Source organism: Nomascus leucogenys, chromosome 3 (assembly GCF_006542625.1).
Source record: "Nomascus leucogenys isolate Asia chromosome 3, Asia_NLE_v1, whole genome shotgun sequence".
Classification (NCBI taxonomy): domain Eukaryota; kingdom Metazoa; phylum Chordata; class Mammalia; order Primates; family Hylobatidae; genus Nomascus; species Nomascus leucogenys.
Window position 1 is genome coordinate 11702763 of NC_044383.1, and position 27333 is coordinate 11730095.

At 37.3% G+C, this 27333-nt stretch overlaps 1 protein-coding gene across 7 annotated transcripts in view; it reads left to right on the forward strand.

Moving 5' to 3' along the window:
• The window catches only part of ATE1 (arginyltransferase 1), a 190101-nt gene that overhangs the window by 124190 nt on the left and 38578 nt on the right, over positions 1–27333 (forward strand). For all 7 annotated transcript variants that reach the window (XM_030806154.1, XM_030806164.1, XM_030806148.1 and 4 more), the window contains one exon: positions 15672–15792. In XM_030806154.1, the coding sequence (XP_030662014.1) occupies positions 15672–15792 (121 nt within the window). The remainder of the gene's footprint in view (positions 1–15671; positions 15793–27333) is intronic.

Genomic DNA, 27333 nt, shown 5'->3' on the forward strand with positions numbered 1-27333 from the left:
TGAAAAGCTGCTGACAGTTGAACTATAAATACATTTCTTTATACAATTTAAACATTTTAAATTATTAGTACCATTTTAGCAGAGTTAAGATCTCGTTCTCAGACACATGATAGCTGAGTTCAAATCTGGATTTTATGCTTTATTGTATGTATGTACAGGCATTATAAGACTCAATCTCTTTATCTGTAAAATAAGGATAATAACCACCACTCCTTATGGGATAATTGTGGAGATTAATGAGGTAGCTCATGTAAAGCAGTTAGGATAGTGCTCAGCTTATAGTCACTACTCAATAAATACTAGCTTATTGTTGCTTCAATTAATACCAAAATTGTCTTAATTATATATTAATATAATCTTTACTAAAAGTTTTCAAGTTGTAGAAAGAAAAAATTAAACATTTGTTTATTATTTTATTCAAATTTCATGCTCATAGTACATTTGGTTTATTCTAGATTTTTATATGCCCTACAATTACAGCTAGATATTTTTGCTAAAAGTGCTTTGGAAGGGTTACTTTTAATTGTCTTGTGTGATTCTTTGCAGTCATAGTGTAAGTGCTTCCTGCTGTTATTGCGGAAAGAGAAGACTCAGATGCTTGTAAATTATACTCTTCCCAAAGACTACAGTTAAAATACCTGGCACAGGCTTTACATATTTATTTAGCGATAGATTTTCAGATCTGTTGCTCACAAACACACAGTGAAGTCTGCAGAGAGTTAAAACTCCCTTAATAAATAGTCTTGTGAAGATAAAAAGAAGTTAGCAAGCACGGAGGCTATCATAAACTGCTGTGGTTGTGTTGGAAGCACTCAGGAGACAATTGAGCTCCCACTGGCCAAAATGTGGACAGTTTGAGCTTGAAAAGGGTAACAGTAGTAGATTCAAACACATTAAATATCTTCAGACTTATGAGCTCTTAGTGCAAAAAAAAAAAAAAAAACGTTGCTAGAGTGTGTGCTGCATACCACATTGTATTACTCAGACACTCATCACCAGAAGCTGATAGCTCAGCAGCTGATGGATCACCAGCCTGTGCTCAACACCTTCCAAACATAACTCAATGCTCCAAACGTTTACGCTCAAAACTATAATCATCTCTATGACGAATACTGTAATTTCAGGCTCTCCGTAATAGTAACTTGTCAAAATTATACTTTTCCCACATCTGAAAGTTGTAGATTTCAGCTTTAATTTATTATACTATTTTCAGAGAGTTCTGATGTGGTAAACTGATAATTATGCTATTTCGGTATCTCTAAATTGTTATTGTTTGGTGATGATTGGCTCCTTAAAATTTTAAGGAGATACATTTTTGTTGTAAAGTCCAAGATAGGTGCCATTGTAGAAGAACTTTATTTTAATGGTATAGTCATTGAATGAAGAACTAGGGGTTCCCAAGTTATCATCCAAAATTCCCTAGTGTTTGTAACATAATACTTTCTCCACAGTAATTTAAAATTCTGTGAAATTGACTTTCTCCCCTGTAAATAACTATGTTTAAGTTAAAAGTGGTCATGTTTATCATGGTTACATGACTGATCATGTTTAGAAAGGGAGGAAATAATCTTGAACTTGCTACTGAAGTGCGGGCACTACACCAAAGCTGTTACATTAACTTTCTACCAAGTCCTTCCTTGCAGAAACACACAGAATACTGATGGCATCCAAGGGGACAGGATGTACATTCTACCAGAACCCCTACTGCTACACAGTGGAGGGAGGAAAGGTTATCCTTAAACTTGAAGCATTTAAGTCATTTGTGATGAATTTTCCATCAGGCAGAAAAAAAGGAATGATTACCAAAGATTACACCCTTGGGATAAATATGAGGTTAAAGCTAACTTCTTGTTCTCCTCAGGGGTGTAATTAAACAGACCTTTATGATTAAGGCTTTCAGGCACTGAAAAATGTTTGCTGTTTTCATATTCTGGAAAAAGTCATAGCTCCAGATAGAGATATGATTAGTTAGACACAGCTTACTGACTTTATTAAAGCTGTGTATTTGTAGGAAACTGTTTTTTAGCGTTGTTTGATTCAGGGCATATACATTTTAAAAAGAATGTTGAAAAATAAAACCAATTTGTTTCTGAGGGGACAGATCCCAAATGATTCTAATTAGGCAGATCTTTATAAACAGGAACATAGGACATTGCTGACACAATTTAGGTGTTCATACTTATTTCTGATTTTAGGTTGGGAATTTTAATAGAAAAATAATATTAAGATTGTGGTTCTAATCTTGGTTTTGCCAGTAATTAGCCTTGATCAAGTCACTTGACTTTTCTATATCCCTCCCTCCTCCTTTTTAAACATATTTAAATGCAACTAGGGAAGTCTGAGGTCCAATTTTAAGATTCTCTGGTTCTCTCTTTTTAAGAAATACAATTTGACAGATATAAGCTTAACTGAATAAGTATTTATTGAGAATTCGGTCCATACAAGGAATTCTTCATATGCATAGGGAAAGAAATTGATGTACTCCCAGCTCTTAGGAAACTCCAAGTTTGAATTTTAGGTCAGGTAGTGGAAGGGGAGGGGTGATGTAAAAATAAGAGAAACACAGCATATAAGCAGACAACTCCAATAGATTGTATTAAGTTCTAGAATAGGCCTCTGTGGAAATCTAGATATCTCCTAAAGACATCAACCCTGACCCTTCCAATCTAAATTAGATTTCCCCATAGTATGGGTGTGCTTTCTCTTCATAGCGTTTATCATACTTTGTAATAACATTTCTGTATGATTATTTCCTTAAAGTTTGTCTCCCCTTTTGGACTAGAAAGTCCCCGAGAACTGAACCTGGCAGTGCTATTGTTCACCATGGCATGCCCAGGACCTTGCTAAGGACAATGCTTAAGTCCTTAGCATGGAACGTGGAAGATGGTAGACATTTAATAATGAGTCATTGAATGCAGGAGTGGCAGCACAGGGGATGGTTCAGCCTGGGGATGGGAGCAGTGGGTGGTAAGGTGAAGCAGAGTCGACGGAAAGCTTGGTAAAGTAAGAGTAGGCAGTATTTAGGTTGGGTCTCAAAAACGGAATAGGGGCCAGGTGCAGTGGCTCACGCCTGTAATCTCAGCGCTTTGGGAGACCGAGGCCAGCAGATCACCTCAGGTCATGAGTTCGAGAGTAGCCTGGTCAACATGGTGAAACCCTGTTTCTACTAAAAATATAAAAATTAGCCAGATGTGGTGGTGGTCGCCTGTAATCCCAGCTACTTGGGAGACTGAGGCAGGAGAATCACTTGAACTTGGGAGGCGGAGGTTGCAGTGGGCCAAGATGGTGCCGCTGCACTCCAACCTGGGCAACAGTGCAAGATTCTCTTAAAAAAAAAATAGTGGAGTAGACATTGAGGCCAAATGGGTAGCCTTGCCAGGCAGAAGATAGCCTGTGAGTGCCCCGGGGTGAGTGAGTTAAGGGTAAGAAAGTAGACTGAAAGCAAATCTTGTGCCATGGACTCAGATACATGATACAGGTGTCTCTCGACTGGAGAGCTTTGGCAAAAGGGCTGTGAATCCATTTGCACGCAGTGGATATAGACTAAGAGCACACACTTGTGAGTATAGTACTATTATTATTTTACAAACACAGATTCTGTTGGGATTTATAATATCCAGACTCATTTAAGAGCATTCATGAATTTTTAGTGATTTATCTCATTGTAATTTCTCATCAACTGTAACTAAAATTACAAACGGCCCATGGTTTTTTGTTTTTTTTTTTTTTTTTAACTTTAAAAAGGGATCTTCCTACTTTCCTTATAGATATTGGAGAGCCAGTAAGAGGTTTTAAGCAGGGAACTTACGTGATCAGTTCTCTCTAGCAGGAGTAGGAGAATGGATGAATTCAAAGGAGAAAACTTGGAGTCAGCCCCCTCACTCTTGTCTAGGTGAGGGTGGCCTCAACTAGGGTAATGGCAGAACCAGTGATTCTAAGTGCTGTTTTCCAAGAAAGAGCCTAAAAAAAGCAAATAAACACCTAAATTGGTTCTTCTTACAAACATGGTGAATGCCAAATTTATATGTAGACACATATATGAATATTCATATTCATATTTAATCTTTAACAGAAACTAAAGAGGCTTAGAGTTTTTCTTTCTCTCTTTATATTATCTTCTTTGTCTTCATCTTTCATTCTGTCTTATTTTAAAAATCCTTTTCAACTTACGACCCTTCAGTTTGAAATTAAATTTGGGCTGTAAGTTGACTCCTTGAATCTTTGCTTCACAAGGTTTCTTTGTCTTTTTTAGAAGAAAAAAGATTAACTCAGGGTTTCCAAAATAAAAGCAAAGATTGTGATTAAAACTGAATTAGAATCTTGATTCTCTGTTATTTGCTAATAGTAAAATAAATAGCTCAGTCTTAAAGAAGCTTTAAAGTAAGTCCCGGAGCCTTTGAGAATGCTTGGATTTTAATTAAAGAAATACAGACTACCATCACTTTCTGTTTGTCAGTGGAAAAAATATGTATTTTTAAATTTTCAAAGCTTAGCCTAGCAGCACATGGAGTACATCTGTTGGCTTTCAGAATTTGGGGAACACAAATGGATTCAGATGTTTAGGTCCTTTGTCTTTACTGGTCTCGGCTCACCTCGCCAACTGAGCATGGCACAATCCAAACACAGTTTTTGAAAACAGAGCAGCTAGAGTTACTTCTAAAGCACCCTCTTGGGGACTGATAAAGTCAATCTCTGTTTATGTAATGAACTCAGGGAGCAAGGGGTCTGCTGTAGTACTTTGTGGATGGGATTCCTTTGGTGTTGTCTTTCAGGGGAAAGACTGGGTTTAATAAGCCTTTATTCTTACTTATTTTCTCTGGGGGTACAGCCCACTCTAATGAATTATTTTGAACTACTTTTGTTTATGTACTGTTAGAGCATCTCTTTAAGCAGTCGGTTTTAGTACAATCAATAGATTTATTGTAGAAAATTGGGATACTAGCGTCAACTTTACATGATAAAAGACTTAAATTTTATCTAGTTAATATTTTGTTGTTGTTCAGTGCTACTAATGTTCAGTGTCTCTCTGTGTGTGTGTATTTAAATAATACTGTCTCTTTGGCGTACTTACGTTTTAATTTAACTTGAACTTTCAAAACAAACTGCTGGTTTAGCCTCTTTTCAAATATAAAATCCTTCCTATTCTTCAAAATATTTATAAAGTATTCTTGAGAGTGAAATCTCATAAAGATCTTTGGTGCAGGACCAGAGTTCAAAGGAAAGTTCGTTTGGTTTTGATTTGAAAACTGTAAAAACAAAATGCCATCAAAATGGCAGGGTGTGAATTGGTAACCTCAATTTTATTGCAATCGGCCAAGCCCATCCCCAGATGTTTCCAATTAAAAGCCAAGAATGCTAACTTGGTTGAATATCATATGAAAGTATTTCTTTTCTGATTTTTTTTGTCTGAGAAAAATAACAAAATCTCAAATGCTTTAACTCTAAAGAAATAATTTCTCATTTGCATGTTGTTTAAACTTAAAAAATAATGTAATATTTAAAGAGAATTCTTACATGTCACATTTGTAAACATATATAGTTCTGAATACATAGGGCTTCACATCTGTCTTCTTATAAAGGCCAAAGGAAAAAGAAAGATTTTTTAAAAGATGTTAAAGCCCTTTAAAATTAAAATCACGTATTTCTGGATTTACTATCATAATCAAAGAGTGGACCTTTTAACACAGGATTTGTTTAAAAAGGGGTTGTTAGTAACTTCAGTGCATTTTTCAGTATTGTTATAGGGAATTTTCCATTATAATGTAAATAATAGGTTTTTCTTTTATTTCTGATCAATTGTATATTCAATTGTAAGAAGTACTTCTATGGAAATCTAGGAAGATAGGAAGATGTAATCAGATAAAAGAAACCATAATGTAATTTAAAAACCATGAGTTTTACAATATTTCTCCAGCTAATACCAAGACACTTACTGGCAATAAATTTGAATTTATGGAAATTGGCATTTGTTCAGAGAGAAGATGGTGTTACTCTTTATAACTAATCTAACGTTAACATTTTGGATATAAATTTAAGTTTGAAGCTTCCTGAAACTGTAGACACAGGACCACATACTAGCTGCAAAGATGAAACAGTTGTTTCTCATTTCATCTCATGTTTGGTGAAATTTTGATGGACAGGTATTTGAGAGCCCAGGAGGGAGACAGCTGTATGGGTCTTGGATCTGTATTTGCTATTGGTGAGTGCCTGTTTTTTTTTTTTTTTCCTAAACATGGTGCTACTTGGCCTGTAAGACATATTGCAGGAGGGACCTGTTCTGAGGAAGCTCCAGCTGCTGCTTCAGAGAAAGCTGATTCTTTCACCTGTGCGTTCCACCACAGCTTGTTGACAGCTCTTGTTGCTGTCCTCAGTATTGCTGGCTGCTCCAGCTCCTTCGTGCTTCTGTAGCAGCCTGTGCCCACCACCTGTTATTGATCATGGCTATGAACGTTATTGGGGCCAACTGCCTCCTCTTCCCCTAGCAGAGAATGAGCACCTCACAAGGCTTTTTGCATCTTTTCCTCCTTGATGTCAAGCGGAGTCCCTGTGTATATTGAATGGAGTTGTGATTTTTAAGGTTTTTGGAAGTTATTTTGAAAATACATTTAAAAATTGTGCTTTTGTTTTTTTAAGATTTAGGCAGGAAATGAGAATAGGAATAGAGTCTAGCTCTTGAGTTCATCACTACTATTTTATCATCTTACTGTTTTATCTATACAATAGAAATAATGTCTGTCTTCATTACCTTTTTTTTTCTTGAGACAGAGTCTTACTCTGTCACCCAGGCTGGAATGCAGTGGCATGATCTTGGCTCACTGCAAACCACCTCCTGGGTTCAGGTGATCCTCCTGCCTTAGCCTCCCGAGTAGCTGAGACCACAGGCGTGTGTCACCACACCCAACTAATTTTTGTATTTTTAGTAGAGAAGGGGTTTCACCATGTTGGTCAGGCTGATCTCGAATTCCTGACCTCAAGTAATCCACCCATCTCTGCCTCCCAAAGTGCTGGGATTACGGGTGTGAGCCACTGCACCCGGCCTGTCTTCATTACTTTTTAAAGTTATTATGAGATTTAACTCACACAATGTGCAGAATTATTATGAGGACTATGTTCTTAACAAATACAGAGAGAAGTGATTATTATTGTCTTTGTCGTTACTCACCAAAGTGGCATTGTTCAACTCTCCTAACAGATAAAGAGGCCCTTTCAGAAGTTGCCTTTCCTTCTCCTTTTTTAAAGTGAAAATTAATATGAAAAGCTGTACATCTCGTTTGAGATAAATTTATTTCATTGGCATATACTTTCAATTCAAAAAAACTTTAAATTGACATGAGCCAGTAGTTTCTAACCTTCTTGAGTATGAAAACCCCCTTTTTAATTTCAGTAACTCTTATAGCCCCTGTCTTGATTATGTCCTTGTAATTCTAGCATTTGGTGATAATTCACTGAATTCCCAAAGGTTGAGAACTATTCTTATATAATAAGAACATGCGGGAGCCACATCATAAATACAAATTCAGCAAATACTGCTTCATGCATGCCATGTTAATGAGCAAGGCAGAAGGTGTTAAAGTAATGTCCACTGTGTTTAGAAAGTGGAAATAGAAATGGTATAGGTGGAGTGTACTACAGTCATTGTTCATTCACCCAGTAGTTATTTACTGGGCAGGTTTTGGAACACATTAGTGATCAAGTTAGACTAAAATCCCTGACTCTACATTCTAACAAGTAGTTTTCTATAGATAAATAAGGGAATTAACAAGACGGTTAGACAGTGATAAGCCCCATGGAAGTAAAATGGTAGGGAGGATGGGTGGGCTTCATTGAGAATGTGACATTGAGCAAAAACTTTAAAGTAGCTGTGACCAGAAGAGAGAACAGTCAGTGAGAATCTCTGAGGTGGGAGCAGGCCTAGCATGTGCCAGGGACCACAAGGAAGCCAGTGTGGCGAAGGTGACGTGGTGGAGGAGGATGAAGTGGTAGACGACCAGTCTGAAGGGTAACGTGGGCTGCACCACTCAGGGCCTTATAGGCTGTGCCATGTCTTTTTTTTTTTTTTTTTTTTTTTTTTTTTTTTTTTTACTCACACTCAAATAGGAAGTGTGGTGTGTGAGGAAATATTCTATTTTTAAATGGGTTGTCAGCACAATAGTGGTTGCCAGGGGCTGGGGGGCAAGGGGATGTGGAGTGACTGCTAATGGGTACTGGGTTTCTTTGGGGATAATGAAAATGTTTTGGAATCTGATAGTGGTGATGCTTGTACAACCTTATGAAAATAAAAAATGCTGAATTTTACAATTTAAAAGGGTGAACTTAATGGTATATGAATTACATCAATGAAAACATTGCAAAAAAATGGATCACTAGGGCTTGCTGGAAACATTTTTTGCTCCTCCTCTGTATCAGTTTATAACTTTTGCCTTTGAAAATTCAGATTTCTAACTAGTTACAGCTTAACTGAGGGAATGTTTCTTAGTGTTGTTTGCTGTGTTTTCATTAGAAGTAAAAGACGTTCGTCTACTTTAAAGTATCTCTGCTGAAATTATTACTAACTGTGAAATCCAGTTTTTCCACATACATAGATCCTTTTATACTTGGGTTCATTGTTATCAAGTAAGATATGATAGTGAGATAAATTTTAACCTCTGGCTATCAACATGATTTTAATTTTTAGGCCGAATTCTATTACATTTTGTTAAACTATTTAATTTATTTTGTGATTCTTTTATAGGGTAAGAAATTGGATCAGTATGATAATGCTCTTCAAATTATAGGCTAAAGCATGCAAGTGAGAAGAATGCCTTTGTTCATTCCATTAACCAAAAACCAAAAGTATATAATCTCCTCTTCCAGAAGACACAGTCTTTTTTAATAGAAATAGAGCAGGAAGTGCATTTAGCTAGGGTGTTTTTCTTCTCCTTTCAATGTTTTAGATTTAACTTTGGCATTTCCTAGATTTTCATTCTATGACAACCTAGTAAAATTAATTGAAATATTATGAGGCCATATTTTAATTTTTTTGGTGGGGGGAGGTATAGTATAATTTGAGTCTTACAAATAGTTTAAGTGGTTTTCATTCAAGAAAAAAAAACCATTGAATATTACAGCTCTACTTTGTGTAAAACATTAACTCTTCTGTGGTAACTGAAAATATAGATGCATGTAGGTAGTTTGTTTTTTTGTTTTTAGGTTTTGTTTTCCAGTTCTAAAACAGTTTGTAAATAGTTGCGGCAGTTAAAATAGTTTGGTGAAGTCAGGAATCATAAGATTTGCTGAACTTACTTTCCCTTTGAGGGCTTTGAATTGAGTGATGATCCCTCACCAAAAAAATGTTTAATTAATAATAAAAAGTAAGCATCTCTTCTCTATTTTTAGTATTTTTAAACGTTATTTTTTAACTTTTTCAGGCACCTTATCTTGAACTATGTTATCCTCTATGATAGCCTTCCCTCTTGAAATAGGTGCCCTTGCTTGGTCAGATTTCCTTTTGTTCTTGTTGGACGGCTGAATTTCTGAGGACTTGCAAAGGGTGTCTAGCAGTCATCTTCTAACATTGTGGATTGAAAGAACTCTCCAAAAAATTGTGAGATAAGCCCTGTCAGACCAATTACATTTTCAAAATTTTGAGTACTTAGAAAATCTGTGGTAACTCATTTCTTCTTATTTACAAAAAGTCAGCACCCTAGGAAAGAATTAATCTGCTTTTACCTCTTTGTTCCAATCTGAATGAATGTACTTAGAGGTTGATTAAATATTTTTTCTTCTGAGCATGGGAAACTATGTCCAAATCCTTAAGTAATTACATTCTTCATACAAACATTTCTCATTTTCTTATACTAGCTGAAGAGGCAGGGTAGCTTTCAACCCCCTGTGTTTTCATTTGTGTGATGGTGACTTTAAATTGAGCTTTAAGCACTTTGGTCATTTAACTCTCGACCAGCTTAGTTTAGAAAGCATAACATTTCAAAGTGGTTTATTTCATAAATCTCAATTCTTTGATGGCTTGTGAGAATATCTGAAACACTGAAATAAGCCTGTACTTAGAAGAAAAATAATGTTTTAACCTAGTCTAAAACGTGATTTCAGATGATGAGCAGAAGTTAAAATGTATGCATTTATGGTCTTTGAGTGAGATAAACTGAATATGTAAAGAGTTAAAAAATGAAATATCATTGTATGAGCAGGTATTACCTTCTTAGAGCACTGTGAAAATTTAGAAACTTGGGACAGTTGTACACTGTCATATTTTTTGTGTTTTATGCATACTTCATCTTTATCCAGCTTTGTCACTCCCAGTAGGTTGTGAATTATCGAGAGGCATGCATTTGTTCATCTTTCTGTTCCAGCCTTTAGTGCCTGTTACATAGTGAGGATTTATGTAATGTTCATTGACTAAATATTCTTTTTTTAAAAAAAATTTATTTTTATTTTTTTGAGACGGAGACTCACTCCATTGCCCAGGCTGGAGTGCAGTGGTGCGATCTTGGCTCACTGTAACCTCTGCTTCCTGGGCTCAAGCGATTGTTGTGCCTCAGCCTCCAGAGTAGCTGGGATTATAGGCACGTATCACCACACCCGGCTAACTTTTATATTTTTAGTAGAGATGGGGTTTCGCCATGTTGGCCAGGCTGGTCTCAAACTCTTGGCCTCAAGGGATCTGCCTGCCTCGGCCTCCCACGGTACTGGGATTACAGGCATGAACTACCGTGCCCAGCCGACTAAGTGTTCTTGATGGTCAGCGTCGTTGTTAACGCTAGGCACTGGGTTCAGGTGGCTGTTGATGAATCTGCATATCCGCAAGGTTTATGTTATTAAGGAAAACAGGCTCTGTTTTAACCTTAAGGACTCAAAAGTTGATGTCCGATCACCCCCATCTCCACCCTCAATATTTGTCCTGTGCTTTTTTTGCCAGTGAGCATTCAGTTCCACCTTATATTAGAAAATGGGGCCAGTAGTATGTTTAAGATCTTATGTTGTTTTTTGAGATGATACATATGTTCTTTTTTTTTTTACCAGACATTCTTGGTATTCTCTTCTCCTTTTTTTTTTGCAGACAGGGTCTTTGTCACCTGATCTGGAGTGCAGTGACACAATCACTGCTGACTATTGCCTCTACCCTCCTGGGCTCAAGTGATATTCCCACCTCAGCCTCCCAAATAGCCGGGACTATAGGTGTGCACCACCATGCCTAGCTAATTAAAAAAAATTTTTTTTTAGAGATGGGGTCTCACTGTGTTGCCCAACCTGGGTATTCTCTTCTTTTATGTTCTGCTGTCACAGTGATCAAGATATGCTATTCCATTTTTATTAGTGTTTCCTTATTCATGTTGGTAATATTTTTGTACCAAATTCAGAATCCTAGAACAATTAAGTAAAATGAGCCAGAAAATTCTACAAATGAAGAGTGATAAGGGGGAATTAGATCTCCAAGATGTTGAAATATAATATAAAGCTTTAATAGTTAAAACTATGTGTTACTGGTACATGATAAGACAGGTCAGTATAACAGAATACGGAGAAAGTCTTGAAAGAGATTTCCCTATATATGGGAATTCAGTAAGTTACCAAATTAGCAGGGGAAATGAAGGTTGTTTTAAAAATGATGCTGAGGTCACTGAATAAACATTTGAAAGAAATTAAGTTGGATTCTTTTTGTATACTTTATATCACAATAAATTCCAGATGGAGCATAAATGCAAATGTAATATTATGAAACCATGAAAGTACTAGAAAAAATATGAAAGTATGCCTTCATAACCTTGAAAGTGAGGGTGGCCTTCTTAATTATTGTGTAAACCCAGATGCCATTTTTAAAAATGATCAATTTGACCACACATCAGATTTTCATATGGCCTAAGAGTATGGCGTACAAAGTCAGAAGATATATAAACTTGGAAAAGATTTATGACATATTTTACAAACCAAGGGCTTAATATATAAAGAGTTCTTAATATATAAAGAATTGTTTAATAAGGCCAGCAATTTAACAATAAAATGGGCCAACTTTATGAAAAAGAAAAATGCAAATTCCTCTAAATATATGAAGATACATAATGCTAATTAAAACCACATGAAATGTCATTTTTTAGAACAGCAAAGATTGAAAGTTTTGATAGTACACTATCTTGGTAAGGATGTGAGGGAAATCAACTTGGGAGCATATTGTTGCTGATGAGAATGTAAAATGGCACAACTTCTGTGGAAAGTCATTTGACACTATAAAAGTTAAAACCCTTTTACCCAACATTCCTAGTTGAAGGAATTTATCCTAGGCATATTCACAAATGATATATGTACAAGAATATTTATATTTTATCAAGTGTTTCACCATTTTAAACCAACAATATGTAAGTTCTAGTTAGTCCAAATCCTTACCAAAACTTGTTTCTTCCATCTTTTTAAAATTTAGCCATTCCAGTGGACATGCAGTGATAATTTGTTATGGTTTTAATTTGCATTTCTGGTAACCGACAACATTGAACATCTCTTCACATGCTTATTAGGCATTGATATATCTTTGGTGAAGTGCTTAAGTGATTTGCCTTTTTTAAAAAAATGGATTGTGTTCTTATTATTGAGTTGTTGTAATTCTTTATATATTCCAGATACAAATCTGTTTTTTAATATATGTTTTGTCAAAATTTTCTCCCAGTTTTTGGCTTTCCTATTTATTCTCCTAGTAGTTTTTTTGAAGATAATTTTGAGGAAGTATAGTTCATCAGTTTTCTTCCTCTATGGTTGGTGCATTTTGTTTACAAAAGAAAACTTTTATACTCCAAGGTCAAGAAAATTTAGTCCTTTTTTTCCCCAGAAGTTTTATATCTTTAGCTTTTATATTTAGCCTTTTTTCCATCAGATTTGCAAAGTGATCTATAATCAAGAAGGAAAAAATAGATTTAGAAGCACAGCTTTAGAATGCTGTCTAGTTTTCAGATTCATGTCCTTTCCCCCAGTAAAACAGTTTCTGAGTTAATGGAGATAATGCCATTGTTTTTGATAAGATAGATAGCAGTGAAATATCTGGCTTTATTACACTTCCTAAGTAAATCCTCAATTCATTCCTAATTCTGTGTTTGAATATTGTTAGATGCGTCTGTAGACCACCTGGAGCTGCCCCTTGTAGGTGGCCTTCTACTGCTGTAGGGCAGTGAGGCAGCAACAGTGCAGTGAGCACCCCAGGAAAGCTGAGTCAGAGACCTGACTTCTGGTCTTCACCCTGTTATCTGCTCCTATTGGAACAGAACAAAACTCTCCCTCTTATCCAGCAAGCCTTCCTATTTCATCTAGAAGAAAATTCCAAACATCTGACTGCTGCCCAGAATGTCCCCCAGAATCTGATTCCAACCCACCGTTCCATTGCTGTGGTGCCCTGCCATTTCCTGTTCCTTGGAGTTTTCTACTTGGCCTAACTCTGTGTCTTTGTTTATGCTGTTCCCTTTATCTAGATTGTTCTCATTTCTTTTCATCCTACCCTAGGCTTAATTCAGTCAGTCTTTTAAGTCCTCAGTAAAACCCCATATCCTCCTCGAACCCTCTCCCAGCCACTCAAACAGGAAAGAATGTTTCCTCACATTTTGTCGATGTATAGCCTCCCTTGTTGGCTTCCAGACTTCTGAATGCTTTGCAAGCTACTAGGACGTGGTGTTCATTTTGTATCTATGCTTCATATGGTGACTCACACAGCACCTGGTATAGAGCCTTTCTGTCGTAAAGCATCGCTGCCGAGCTCTTAAGCTGTATTCTTTGTAATGAGTTTTGCACTGGTGTTTTTCAAACTCTGTGGTGTGACCCATTTGTTGCTTGTAAAAGCAGTTTTGGTGGTTCAAGAGCAGCATTTTTTGAAAAATGAAATAGACTAGAACATAACATGGGTAAGCATTGTATACTAAAAGGTTTGTTTCTGGTTTTATGTTTGCCAATATGTTTACTAGGCTGTGATATAGAATGTATTTTGTACTATGGGTTGTAGTAAAAAAAAAAAAACTGAAAAACACTATACTAGATTTTAACCTCTATAATGAGTTTTAAAATTTAGAAGAGAGACACTTGGAATTTTAAATAAGCTCAAAGAATACAAAACCTTGATAGTTATGAAAATTTTCACAAAATGTTTTCAAATAATTTGTACCATCTTAATTATCCCCATTAAGTGAATGATTTTTTTTCTTTAGCATCTATTGTATAGTCTTTGTGTTAGATTTGAGGTGTATAATTGGATTATAAAAACATAAATTGGCCAGGCGAGGTGGCTCATGCGTGTAATCCCAGCACTTTGGGAGGCTGAGGCGGGTGGATCACCTGAGGTCAGGAGTTTGAGACCAGCCTGGCCAGCATGGTGAAACCCCCTCTCTACCAAAAATAAAAAAATTAGCCTGGCGTGGTGGCATACACCTGTAATCCCAGCTACTTGGGAGGCTGAGACAGGAGAATCACTTGAAAACAGGAAGCAGATGTTGCAGTGAGCCAAGATTGCACCACTGCACTCCAGCCTGGGTGACAGAGCAAGAATCTGTCTCAAAAAAAAAAAAAAAAAAAAAATATATATAATATATATATATATATATATATATGTATATATATATGTATATATATGTGTATATACATCTATGTATGCATAGATGTATATATGTATGTGTATATACATCTATATGCATATATGTATGTGTATATGCATATATGTATGCATATATGTATGTGTATATACATCTATGTATGCATATATGTATGTGTATATACATCTATGTATGCATATATGTATGTGTATATACATCTATGTATGCATATATGTATGTGTATATACATCTATGTATGCATATATGTATGTGTATATACATCTATGTATGCATATATGTATGTGTATATACATCTATGTATGCATATATGTATGTGTATATACATCTATGTATGCATATATGTATGTGTATATACATCTATGTATGCATATATGTATGTGTATATACATCTATGTATGCATATATGTATGTGTATATACATCTATGTATGCATATATGTGTGTACACATAAAATTTTTAAATGGGATTTTAAATGGGATTTTTGAAGATAGTGGATTATCAGATGTTTCCCTGAAACTTCTGTTTCTTAAACTTCTCTTTATTATACAATTTATCAATTTAGATTGCTTATAAAAGTATATTGATAAGACAGTACTTTCTACTACATTAGAGCAGAATGAATATTATCAACTGAGTCTACAAATCACAAATTAAAAAATTTGTCATTAAGGATAGTGAGATTCCATGTTGAAAAATAAGTTCACTTTATACAGTGCTCTAATACATGAAAAGAAACTTCTCTTTGTTAATTAACTAGTATTTAAAAGACAATTTTGAAACTGGTTATTCTCAAGTCAGCTCAGCAAGAATCACATTGAATGTTTCTTTCAAAAGAGAGTAAAAACTCGAATTTTCCAAATCAACACAGGCATCCTAAGTCGTGGTGTTTTAACTTTCAGAGAGCCTTGAGTCAAACGTGCTTTCATGAGATGGGAAAACTGTCAGCTACAGGGTTGCTTAGTATTTACAGTAAAAACAGTTTCTGATTGACTTTTAAATTAAGTTTTTGCTTTAAACGTTTCCTAGAGCCCTCATCCCTATATCTCTGGCATTGCTGTGTTAATAATGCCTGTGCCTTTTTCCTTCACCTTTCTTCAGGGTCAGTATAGACCTTCCGATTTGCTGTGCCCTGAGACATATGTTTGGGTACCCATTGAGCAATGCCTGCCTTCACTTGAAAACTCCAAGTACTGCCGTTTCAACCAGGACCCAGAAGCAGGTATGTTTGGAGCTGAGCTCAGCTGGAAATCATTGGCTTTGTTTTTATGATCCGTGTGTGTGGCTTTGGCTCTTAACAGGGTCCAGGTAGCTTTGTATATTACAGAGTATGCTGTGCATGAGTGTGTGTGTGTGTGTGTGTGTGTGTGTGTGTGTGTGTGTGTGTAAGATAGAGGAAGACTTTGCACATGCACACAAACTCACACTCACAGTTTGGCACAAAATTAAGGAACCTTACGTGCTCATGCCACTTACTGACCTGGCTTCTCCCATTAGATTAGTTTTTATATGCTTTGAGGGGCTGATATCAATATCCATATCTTTTCCAACTATCACAGTGCCTAAAAATTACCTGCTAGATGGATTATTTAGTCAACGTAGAGAAGATAGAAATATTGACCAACTGGACCGAATAAAGTTGTAGGATGGTTTCATGGAGGCAAACAGACTAATGGATTTTGTGACAATACTTTTTTGACTTTCTTCTTATATCTCTGGCATACCCCTCCAGTATAGTCCCAGCCATACTTTGTTCCCCATTGTTCCCCTTTGGATGTTCTGTGTACTAAGAGTACATACAGACATTGAAAGTATATCCCTGGCTGGATGCAGTGGCTCACACCTATAATCCCAGCACTTTGGGAGGCTGAGGCAGGCAGATCACCTGAGGTCAGGAGTTCGAGACCAGCCTGGCCAACATGGTGAAACCCCTTCTTTACTAAAAATACAAAAATTGGCTGGGCATGATAATGGGTGCCTGTTAGCTAGTCAGGAGGCTGAGGCAGGAGGATCGCTTGAACCCGGGAGGTGGAGGTTGCAGTGAGCCGAGATTACGCCATTGCACTTCAGCCTGGGCGACAGTCTAAGACTCTGTCTAAAAAAAAAAAAAAAAGCATAGCCCTGGAGTTAGGCTTCCTGGATTCAGATCCTGGCTTCAGATCCTGGCTTCATGATCAGCTGGTAAACTGTATGCCCTTAGGCAATTTAATAATCTCCCTGGTCTCAGATTTCTCAATTTTTAAATGGAGATAATAATAGGACCTACTAGCTGTAATGAGGATTAAAATGAGATAAACATGGTAAGAACAGCCCCCTATTACTGTTTTTTGGTGGTCACTAGCCAAATTAGAATGCTGCATCCCATATCTGCCACAGGCTTTTGTCTGCATTTACTTTTATTTACTGTGATCCCTCTCTCTGCAAAGTCGTGCAGTTTTGTTTATGTCCCTGTAGTCTAAGTACCACTCACAGTTCAAAGTAGCCCTCCTCCACACAGCCCTTGTAGTCCTCACGGCATTCAGCTGTGACTTTGTAAGACAGGCACGGGTGCTGATGCTCTCGGGATGGGTTGCATTAAGTTGACATGCTTGTCTTCCCCTTAAAGTTCCTTGATATTCTCAGTTGTGCTTAATTGAACTTTGAGGCCTCACAGAACCCCACCACAGAGGAGATGCCTGATCCATATTTCTTAAGAGTGTGAACATTTTTCTAGCTACCACCGGTTGTCTAAGTTTGGGAAAAAAGAAGGAAAGATCAATGGAAAGGCTGGAGGAGAAGAGAGGAGTAGATGGAGCAAAACCAAATGAAAGATAAGGGGGTGGGGAAGGGGATGCAGTAACTTCTTCAGTTCTAAGATGTGCATTTGTTTCACAAATCAGGTTTTTTGTGTAAAAAAATTGGCCCATGTAATGTATTTTGTTATCTCCTTGAAAAGCTGTTATGAAATCAAGAGTGACCCTTTCTTACACATGATGATACCTTAGAACCTGATGACGAGTGACCATAGGGACCCAGCTGACTCATATGCGAGGTACCCTGGCATTAGCCCCAGTTTTTCTAGATATTTAGGTTTCCTAGAATAACCAGAGCTTTATAGTTCCCACACCTGAAATTATTAGTCAGCGTCTGATCGTTTCATTCTGAGTAAAGTTACACCTCATTGATCAGATATGTTGCTTAAAAACAAACATTAAATTTGTCAATCAGTTTTGGAGTCAGGCTCAAAGCCAAAGGCAATAGTATTATAAGAAAAAGCATATACTTATCTACTCTCCTCTCTTCCCTCAAAAAAAAATTGCCCTCTAGCTTTTTTAAGGTCAGTCCAGTCCGTATGATGAAAACTGCTGAACATCTTACTAAAAGATTTCATATTCACATATAAAACTGTTTCTGTATAAATTGCATTCTAATAATATTATGATCCTAAATTTCTTAGTCCCCAACTTATGATAGCTTCACCTTCTTTTTTTCCTTATTGGTCAGTTTTAAAGGTTGCGTTTCTTCTTACATAATACTTGGAGACTAAACACAAATTCTTGTTGTATAAAGTTGAAAAGGTGACTGAATAATTTCCATCTATTGAATAGACATTCAAGTAGACATTCATGTTAATAGATTTTAAAATTATTTCCAGAATAAATACCAACGAACATGGCAAAAAAGATTTAAAGTCTCATAATGACCATTTTTGTCAAGAACATACTATATCCTGGTGAGCGATGAATATATTGTGTGTTCTTTTCCTGTAACTAGTAGGTTACATTTCTTATGGCAGTAACTTTAGCTCTTAACATTGTTTAGAATTCATTTACAAAACTCAGGAGTAAATTTCTTTGAGAATAAGTGCTTCGAAGAAATTGAAGATCTTTTTTTCATATGCTGAATCTGTGGAACTTTCAAGAGAATACCACACAGTTTTATCAGTATTGAATATCACAGTCCAGACACTATTTGAAATCAGACTTATATCCTGTGGTTTTAGGAAATTAAAATGCAGTTACATGCTGGAATGTATTCAGCCTGCTGTGAAACATGGTCATTTGAGGTTTAAATGGCAATCTGTGAGAAACGGTTCTCTTCTCTGGGGCCAGTTTTACTTTTACATGACCCAAACTTTGACTCAGAAAATAGAGCTTAATATGGGCAATAATTGTTGTTCGTCAGCATGGTGCTTTTTTCACTAAATCTTGTTTCTCTTTCCAGCTGTTGAGTAGTTAAATTACTCTGCAAAGGCACAGTTGATCACCATAGGCTTCAGTTAAACCAACTATGGCTTCAAGGTGTGTCACTGGCCAGTGTTAAGGAAAATCACGTTTTCCCCCTATCCTTTTGTATATACTACTTTGCGGTACTGTGGGGGGAGGGATTGACAAGCTTCAATAACTTGGAAAATTCTAAAGAAATCCTTTTGTTCTTAAATAAGCCCTTTGTTTTTCAATGCAGGACATCTGCCTACTTCAAAGAAAGGAGTTCAAAAGTTTCTCAAATGATTTTTAAGTAAAAGTCTGTTAGATTTTTTAAATTAATAACTGAATATGTATAGATTTCAAAAGTTCTGTACACAAATATGTATGCACATCTGTGTGTATTTTTTTTAAAACAAACAAGAATATTCTGCATCCTTACGTTGTCGTTTTTACTTAATACTTTGTGTTACTTCTTACTTTTGGTAAGGTAGAAACTTGCTTTTGGTAAAAAAACAATTTGACCATTAATTTGGTCATAAGAAAACAAATGCTGCTACTGTGTGATGCCCAGTGTCTAATAAAGATTTTTTTTTTTTTTTGAGGCCAGGCTGGTGTGGTCTTGGCTCACTGCAGCCTCTGCCTCCAGGGCTCAAACAATCCTCCCGCCTCAGCCTCTTAAGTAGCTGGGACTACAGGTGCACATCACCATGCCTGGCTAATTTTGGTATTTTTTGTAGAAGTGGAGTTTTGCCACATTGCGTAGGCTTGTCTTGAACTCCTGGACTCAAGCGATTCATTCACCTTGGCCTCTGAAAGTGCCAGGATTATAGGCGTGAACCACCGTGCCCAGCCGACGCAGATATTTTACAGAGAAGCATTATTTTTTGTAATATTTTGTAATTGGTTTAGAGCCATAATAGATAAACTATGATTTGATTTGACTCTTAATGTTGGGCAAACATTATATTATCATTGGTATTAAAATCGTTGGTTCCAGATTTACAAAAAAAAAAAAAAAAAAAACTTTTGTGAGCATATGCTGTTTCCCAAGCACTATGCTATGATTTCCCCTGTTACTCATTTTATCCTGAAAACATAATTGAACATTTCATATTGACCCCTCAAATATTTTTTGTCACAAAAATAACGGGTAACATTTGTTTTAATCAGGATAAAAAATAATTTAAATTCAAATACTGCTCTGTACTTCTTATAATACTTATTTTTAGTATTCATTTCAAGGGGGCTAATAAGAATTTTTATTTCTATTTGTAATTATAGTAGGATATATATTTTACCAGAGTAGTTTACATTTCATTCTGTTCTATACATTGAAATGTTCGCAAAAAATCTTACAGTTTATTTTTAATGTAGCTAAATCATTCATTATTAGTAAGGATATCAAATTTAAATTTGCTATAAAAAGACTAGTCCCTAAACATGATTTAGTGCTTTATCCATTTACCCAGGATAGTGAATTTCTAACACACCTTAATTCTTCCCAGCAGTTGCTGAAAATCTAAACTGATGTAAAGAAGCTTATACCTAGTGTGAGCCCCAGAAACTCTGAGGTTCTAATCTATGTTGTGTTTTTGCTGTTTAAAGGCCTCTTTCTTTTCTTCTCTCTCTACTCTGTCCATCATTCTTGCTGGCATGGTACCCTGGCATTTTTTTTTATACTTTCATAGTTTCTGTAGCATATGTCCACAGAAAAAGTAAGTCCCACTCTGACCTTGATTGTCTGTGGAAGAACCAGGTTCAGGAAGCACACTGTCCTGCATTCATTCACCTGTTTCTCCAAGCCTGGCACCACTTCCCGAGTGCTGTGTTGATGGACTCTCAAAAGGGTATACCTAAGCCAAAATGTCATTTTCATCACTGGAAAACAATGCCTAGTGAGAAAGCAACTTCCTAGGGCCCCTTAAAAAGGTACTGCAGTAATAACTCATGACTAAGTAGACAGTATCTTTCCTAATTATTTTAGATGCAGAATTCAGCTTTTTTAAAAAATATTTCTGAAGGTAAAATTGTTTTCATATCTGCATTTGAGGTCGAACTACCCACTTCACGTTGCAAAATGAATGATGTTGCTTGCTGAATACTTAATAAACATATTCTTTGTTGCCAATAAAGATGGTGGTGCTTTGATGTAGCCAGCTGGAAGTGGAATCACTTGTCCACTATTATGTGGTATAAAGGAAACCATTGAAACAAGAAAATGTCTTGGAAATTTGGCTCCCAAGTTTGGTGAATCTGGAGAATGTATTTTAATATGGAAAATATGGACAGGCTTCTAATTTTTCAGTTTACTTTCTCTCCTCTTAAAAATATCACTCTATTGTATTATTACTATTTTTTTTCTGTTTTTGCGATGGAGTCTTGCTCTGTCACCCAGGGTGGAGTGCAGTGGAGTGATACCAGCTCACAGTAGCCTCTACCTCCCGGGTTCCAGCGATAGTCCTGCCTCAGCCTCCTGGGTAGCTGGGATTACAGGCGCAAGCCACGACACCCGGCTAATTTTTGTATTTTTAGTAGAGATGGGTTTCACCATGTTGGCCAGGCTGGTTCTCGAACTCCTGACCTCAGGTGATCCAGCTGCCTCTGCCTCCCAAAGTGCTGGGATTACAGGCGTGAGCCACCACACCCGGCCTGTATTATTACTATTTTTTTTAGCCACTTATTCTCAAAGATATATTATGCACAATTTAGTATGGTGCTAACATGACTCATGGTTTAAAAACATACTAGACTTCCCTAGTTTGCATGATCTTTTAGTGAAAACACTAAGAAACAAAAATACAGGTTTTTGCTACAATATTTGGTGTGTATGAATGAAGTATGTTTTACTTGTTTGCATTTTCTACTTGAAAATGTGAAAACTAAGATGTCTTAAGATAAACTTCAACAGTTGTTCTCATTTTAAAAGATTGCTTTAAAACCAGTCTTGCGGAGACATTTTAAAACATACTATTTTATAAATTTTTACCAGCCAGTCTTTGCTCAATAAGCCATGCATGAGCAGTGAGCCAATGGCTGAAACTTGTTAGAGCGCTGGCCAGACAGGTTTGAAAAGCAGACTTAAGATTTCCATTTAGCAACTAAGTAATATTTCTCTAATCCCTTTCTTTTTTCTTGTGGAATAGGTTTTAAAATTTCAAAGTAAGTGCCAGGCAAGGTGTCTCACACCTGTGATCTCAGCACTTTGGGAGGGCGGAGGCCGGGGTGGGAGAATTGCTTGAGCCCAGGAGTTTGAGGTTGCAGTGAGCTGTGATCGCACCACTGCACCTCAGCCTGGGCAAGAGAGCAAGACTCTGTCTCAAAACCAAAAAAAATAAAAAAAGTTTTCCCCCAAACAAGCAGTTCCTTTTATAGTTACTCATTTATTTCATTTAATTCTGTAGTAAATAATAGAAATCATTTTAGTAAGCTCAAAAATATCGTGATGCTTTAGAGCATGTCTATAAATGTTAGTTACACTTGCTTTGTGGCATCTTAGGGTGCTGCTTCATTTGTTTGTATGGAAAAGTGACTTTTTTTTTTTTTTTTTTTTTTCGAGATGGAGTCTCGCTCTGTCACCCAGGCTGAAGTGCAGTGGTGCAATCTCGGCTCACTGCAAGCTCCGCCTCCTGGGTTCACGCCATTCTCCTGCCTCAGCCTCCCAAGTAGCTGGGACTACAGGCGCCCGCCACCACACCCGGCTAATTTTTTGTATTTTTAGTAGAGACGGGGTTTCACCGTGGTCTCGATCCCCTGACCTCGTGATCTGCCCTTCTCGGCCTCCCAAAGTGCTGGGATTACAAGCGTGAGCCACCGCGCCCGGCCCATTTTTTTAATATTTTAAGGGAGTTGTCCAAAATGCCAATTAAAAAATAAAAATAAAGCCCATACCAGCTATTTAAGTGCTGGTTGAACTACGGAGTTTTATTGAAAATAAGATATCATCAATTTTCAGTTTTTTATTTTACATACCATTAAAAAAAAAGGCTGCCAGTTAGACTATGACTCCATCAGTTGGAAGATGCATGTGGGTTTTTAAGCTGTCGAAGTGTATAAAAGTGAGAATCTTAATATAGCAGAACCATGGTTCGGCCTGTACACTATAATTAACCTAGCAAAGCTATAGAGTGTTTAGGAGACTTGGTGTTTCTATTTTAAGGAGCTTTATGACATCTTAATTCTAAGCATTAAACATAATATAGATGGAGTGTGTTTTTATGTTTCAGAGTTTGAGGGTATTGAGTTCAGATACTTTTATCTAAAAAATAAGATTACCACTATTGATTAATGATAATCGAGTTTTTATAATATGCTAATCTAGGAACAGATAGTGTACTTTTAAAATTTCGAGAAAGCATGTAACTACCTCACAAGGATATTTTACTTTGATGAAAGTAAAAAACATAGGTATGAGCTGAGAGGAGTGTAAAAAGAAAGAAAAAAGTTGTAAAAAACTTTTTGCTACTGTATTAGGGTTCCCTACAGGGACAGAACTAATGGAATAGATGATATAAAGGGGAGTTTATTAAGTATTAACTCACACCATCACAACGTCCCACAGTAGGCCGTCTGCAGGCTGAGGAGCAAGGAGAGCCAGTCCGAGTTCCGAAACTGAAGAACTGAGAGTCTGATGTTCGAGGGCAGGAAGCACCCAGTACGGGAGAAAGATGTAGAATGGGAGGCTAGGCCAGTCTCTCTTGTCACATTTTCTGCCTGCTTATATTCTAGCCACACTGGCAGCTGATTAGATTGTGCCCACCCAAATGAAGTGGGTCTGCCTTTCCTGGCCCACTGACTCAAATATTCATCTCTTTTGGCAACACCCTCACAGACACACCCAGGATCAGTACTTTGCATCCTTCAATCCAATCAAGTTGACACTCAGTATTAACCATCACAACTACTGAAAAAGCATTAAAATTCCGTAAACATTAATTATCTTCCTGCATCCTGTTTATACGCAAATTTGAAATTTAAAAAAATTTGTGTGATGTTAGAAGGCAGCAATAAATGTAGAAAATTAAAAACTTTGCTTAGCCAATAAATTCAGTCATCTCTGACAGTTAATGAATAATTATACATTAAATACATATAGAAGGGGCAAAAGGTGGGTATCCTAGGATATCATCAAGCTGTTCATCAGCTTTAAAATTTCCACATTTGATTGAACATTTTCCTTCCTTGTGAATTATCTGTAAATATTTTTTGTTTAACTGTGGCTTTATAGAAACACAACGTCGAATCATTAGCTTAACTGAGAAAAATTCTTAAAGGATACTTGATGCTGTATTTTGGAAACCACATAATTTGATATTCAATACAATGTCTACTAGTAATGGGAACAGCTGACTCGCAGACAGACATAACAGTCCAAGATTTAAATCATTCACACCCAACTTCATAGAAGAATGGAGTCTCTGCATTTTTTTTTTCCTGCAAGGTATTTTTAAACTATTTAGATTCTTTTTTGTGGGTGTTAATACTTGGTCTCTTTGCAGAAAAATAAGCTATAACCTGAAGGTATGTGAAGTTCTGTTTATTTTACAGTGTTCTTTTATGTCATGCTAGCAAAATGTTTTTAATATAAATATGGAACCTGGGATAAGATTCTTCTTCTTGTAAGAAACGTATTTTCCTAGCTGGCATTCGTTTGAAATAGATATCATTCAAAGGAAACGGCTTGTTCATGCTTCTGTGCATCGTTCACTGATAATATAAAATCTGTCTGAAAATAAGGTCATGTTGACAATAGGGAAAGAATTAAAGTTTCTGCTTTACTAACCCCTGTCAAAAAAGGAAAACCAGAGTAAAGTTCTGAGCACTTCTCATGTTAAGGAGACTGTCTTAGCTTAGTTTCTCTCCAAAAGCAGGTCTTGCAACATGGCCTTCCATTCAGGTTATTTATTTGGGAAATGGTCCCTTGGAACAGGAGTAGGGTCTAGGGAGAGCAAACCAGGGAAGGAGGAAAAGTCAGTAGAAGGATGTGTTATTGTGTGATCCATCACTCTAAGGACTGGAGCTCAGTCCTTTTGAGACACCTGGTGTACATCTGAGGGGCCAAAGGAAGAAGGACTTACCTGCTGGCTTCCATTTTCCATTGGTTGATGGTATCCCATTGAGTGTTAATGCCTCTGCACTTGAGTGTGTGTGTGACAAATAGAGAACAGGCTCCTACATGTGTACCAGGCTGCTGCATCAGAAAGGCAGGAAGCAAGAAAGACAGACCTTGCCTACCTGCCTACCTTGCTTTACAGGACGGCACCATAGTTGTGGCATGAGTCAGAAGTGAGGCTAAGGGGATGAAAGGCAATGCCCAAGAGGTATCTAATACAGAAAAAAAAGTACAGACTGAGGTAGCATGTTGCCTCATGTCAGTTGATCATGTCAGTTGCATGGGGCCAAGAAGAGTAAGGACCCAAAACATGGGAAGGTACTGGACTCTTAAAAAAAAAAAAACAAAAAAAAAACAAAAAGCTAGCTTAATTTGAAATAGAGGAGCCAACCAAAAATAGAAACATAAATTTAAAGAATTCATAAATGCATTTGCTCAGCATGTATTTAATGAGCCAGGTATTATGCTAATGGGAGGTGCCAGTCCTCAGGGAACCTAGTGGAGATGACAGACAGTTATCAGGCACACTCAGGCAAGTGTGGTAAGTAGCATGTGGGAGAAAGAAGAGGCAGTGAGTCCCCATAGGAGGGTCCTCATTCCAGAATTTGACGGGGTGTAGGAGGTCAGGGAAATCTGCTCGGATGAAGTGGCCTAAGTGAAGATTTCAACAGGGGATGGAACACAAGCACTAAGTGCTCCAGGTAGAGAAGAACATATTCAGAAGGCCTGGTGGCAAAGAGTGCAGCTGGACTTTAGAGCAGGCCAGATGCAGCTGGCTAGTAAAGGGTTTTTTAAATCATGATGAGGAGTTGAGATTTTTATCCTGAAGGTAATGGAAGGCCGTGAAGAGATCTTAAGCACATTAGTGCGCGTTGGCAGATTTGTTATTTGACTCCACGTTGTGGAGAAAGAGTGGGAATTGGTTAAGAGCAGAGTTAAGAAGGGTTTGCATGCAGTAATCTGAGCAAAAGATGATGATGGTCTGACAGATTAGGGTGATGGCAGTGGGCAATGGAGAGGAAATGGATGGATGCAAAAGATAGTCAAGAGGTAGAACCCACAGAATTGGGTGATTAATTGTGTTTGGTGATGGGGAGGGAGAGAGTTTGTGAAGAGAGTTATGTAGGTTCTGACAGAAACTGAGTTAATGCCGACTTCTTTTCTGAAATGAGAAACAGGAGGTGGAGCAGTTTTGCAGAGAAGAAGAATGGTGAGTTCAGTTCTGGACGTGTGGAAGTAAAGGTGTTTGTGAGACATCTGGTAGAGATGTCAAGGAGGCAGTCGGACATGTAGGTCTGAAACTCTGATGAAATCTTGGAAGGAGCCACTAATTTAGGAGACGTGGTCCATGAGTGGCAGCCCTAAGAGTGACTGAGTGACTGAGATTGCCTTCTGGAGTGAAGAGCAGAGGACAGCCCCAAGGGCCCAGCATATAATGACTGAGCACATGGAGAATTCCATTGGAGGCCAGAGAGGGAAGAGGAAGCCTGGAGTGTGGGATCAAGAAAGCCACAGGAAGCATTTTCCAGAAGCAGGAGGCAGTGACACTGTCAGATTCTGCTGAGAGGACCTGAGAAACATCCTTTGACAATCTTGGTGAAGACCTGTTTTAGTTTTAGTGGGACTAGAATCGTGGCTTAAAAATAGAGTGAAAGTTAAGAAAGCCTCCATAATGAAACTTGATTCTGAAGACACTGGCTAGAGCAGTAAGTCTGATGGAGGAAGGGGATGAGAGGTTTGAGCATTTTCAGAAGCTGATGGAGGTCAGGGAAAGGAAAGAGTAAAGATGTAGAAGAAAGATGAAAACACATCAGGGTCTCTGAGAAGGAATGAGCATGAGAAAGATTGAGAACACAGATAGGAAGATTAGCTTTAGAGAGAAAGACCCTTCCTGTCTTAGGAGAGGATGAGGAAATGCTCAGTGGGAGTGAAGATAAAACGTGGGTGTGGCAACGGTAAGTTGAGCACTTTCTCACTTGATGCCTTTTCTCTTTCCATTGAAGCAGGTGCTGGCGAGGAGAGAGGTAAGAGATTTGAGCAGGTGTGTTAAGTAGCTGCTGAGAAGAATGAGAGATGGAGCTGATGGCCAGGCCTGGTTAAGACTAGTGGTGATGAAATCTATGTAGATGTGACGCTTCTTCAGCAGCCCGGCTTTTCCAGGGTTGGGAACTTACCAGGCCATTGCAGGGAAAGAGAAGAATTAAAGACTTATGACAAAGAAATTGTTGTGAATTCAGTTAGGAAGGAACTGAAGAGAGGATAAATGTACCAAGATGACATAGAAAGGTCAAAGAATTGGGAGGTCTCTATGAGGACTAGAGTAGTGGGGTATGTGAACAAGCTGGAAGGATAGGAAATGGTGTTGAGAGCGAGTGTCTGATTTTACCGTTTCAGAGGTATGACAAGATGTGGCCACGGTAATGGGAAGCTAACATAGGATTAAAGTGAAAGTCATTGAAGAAGACTG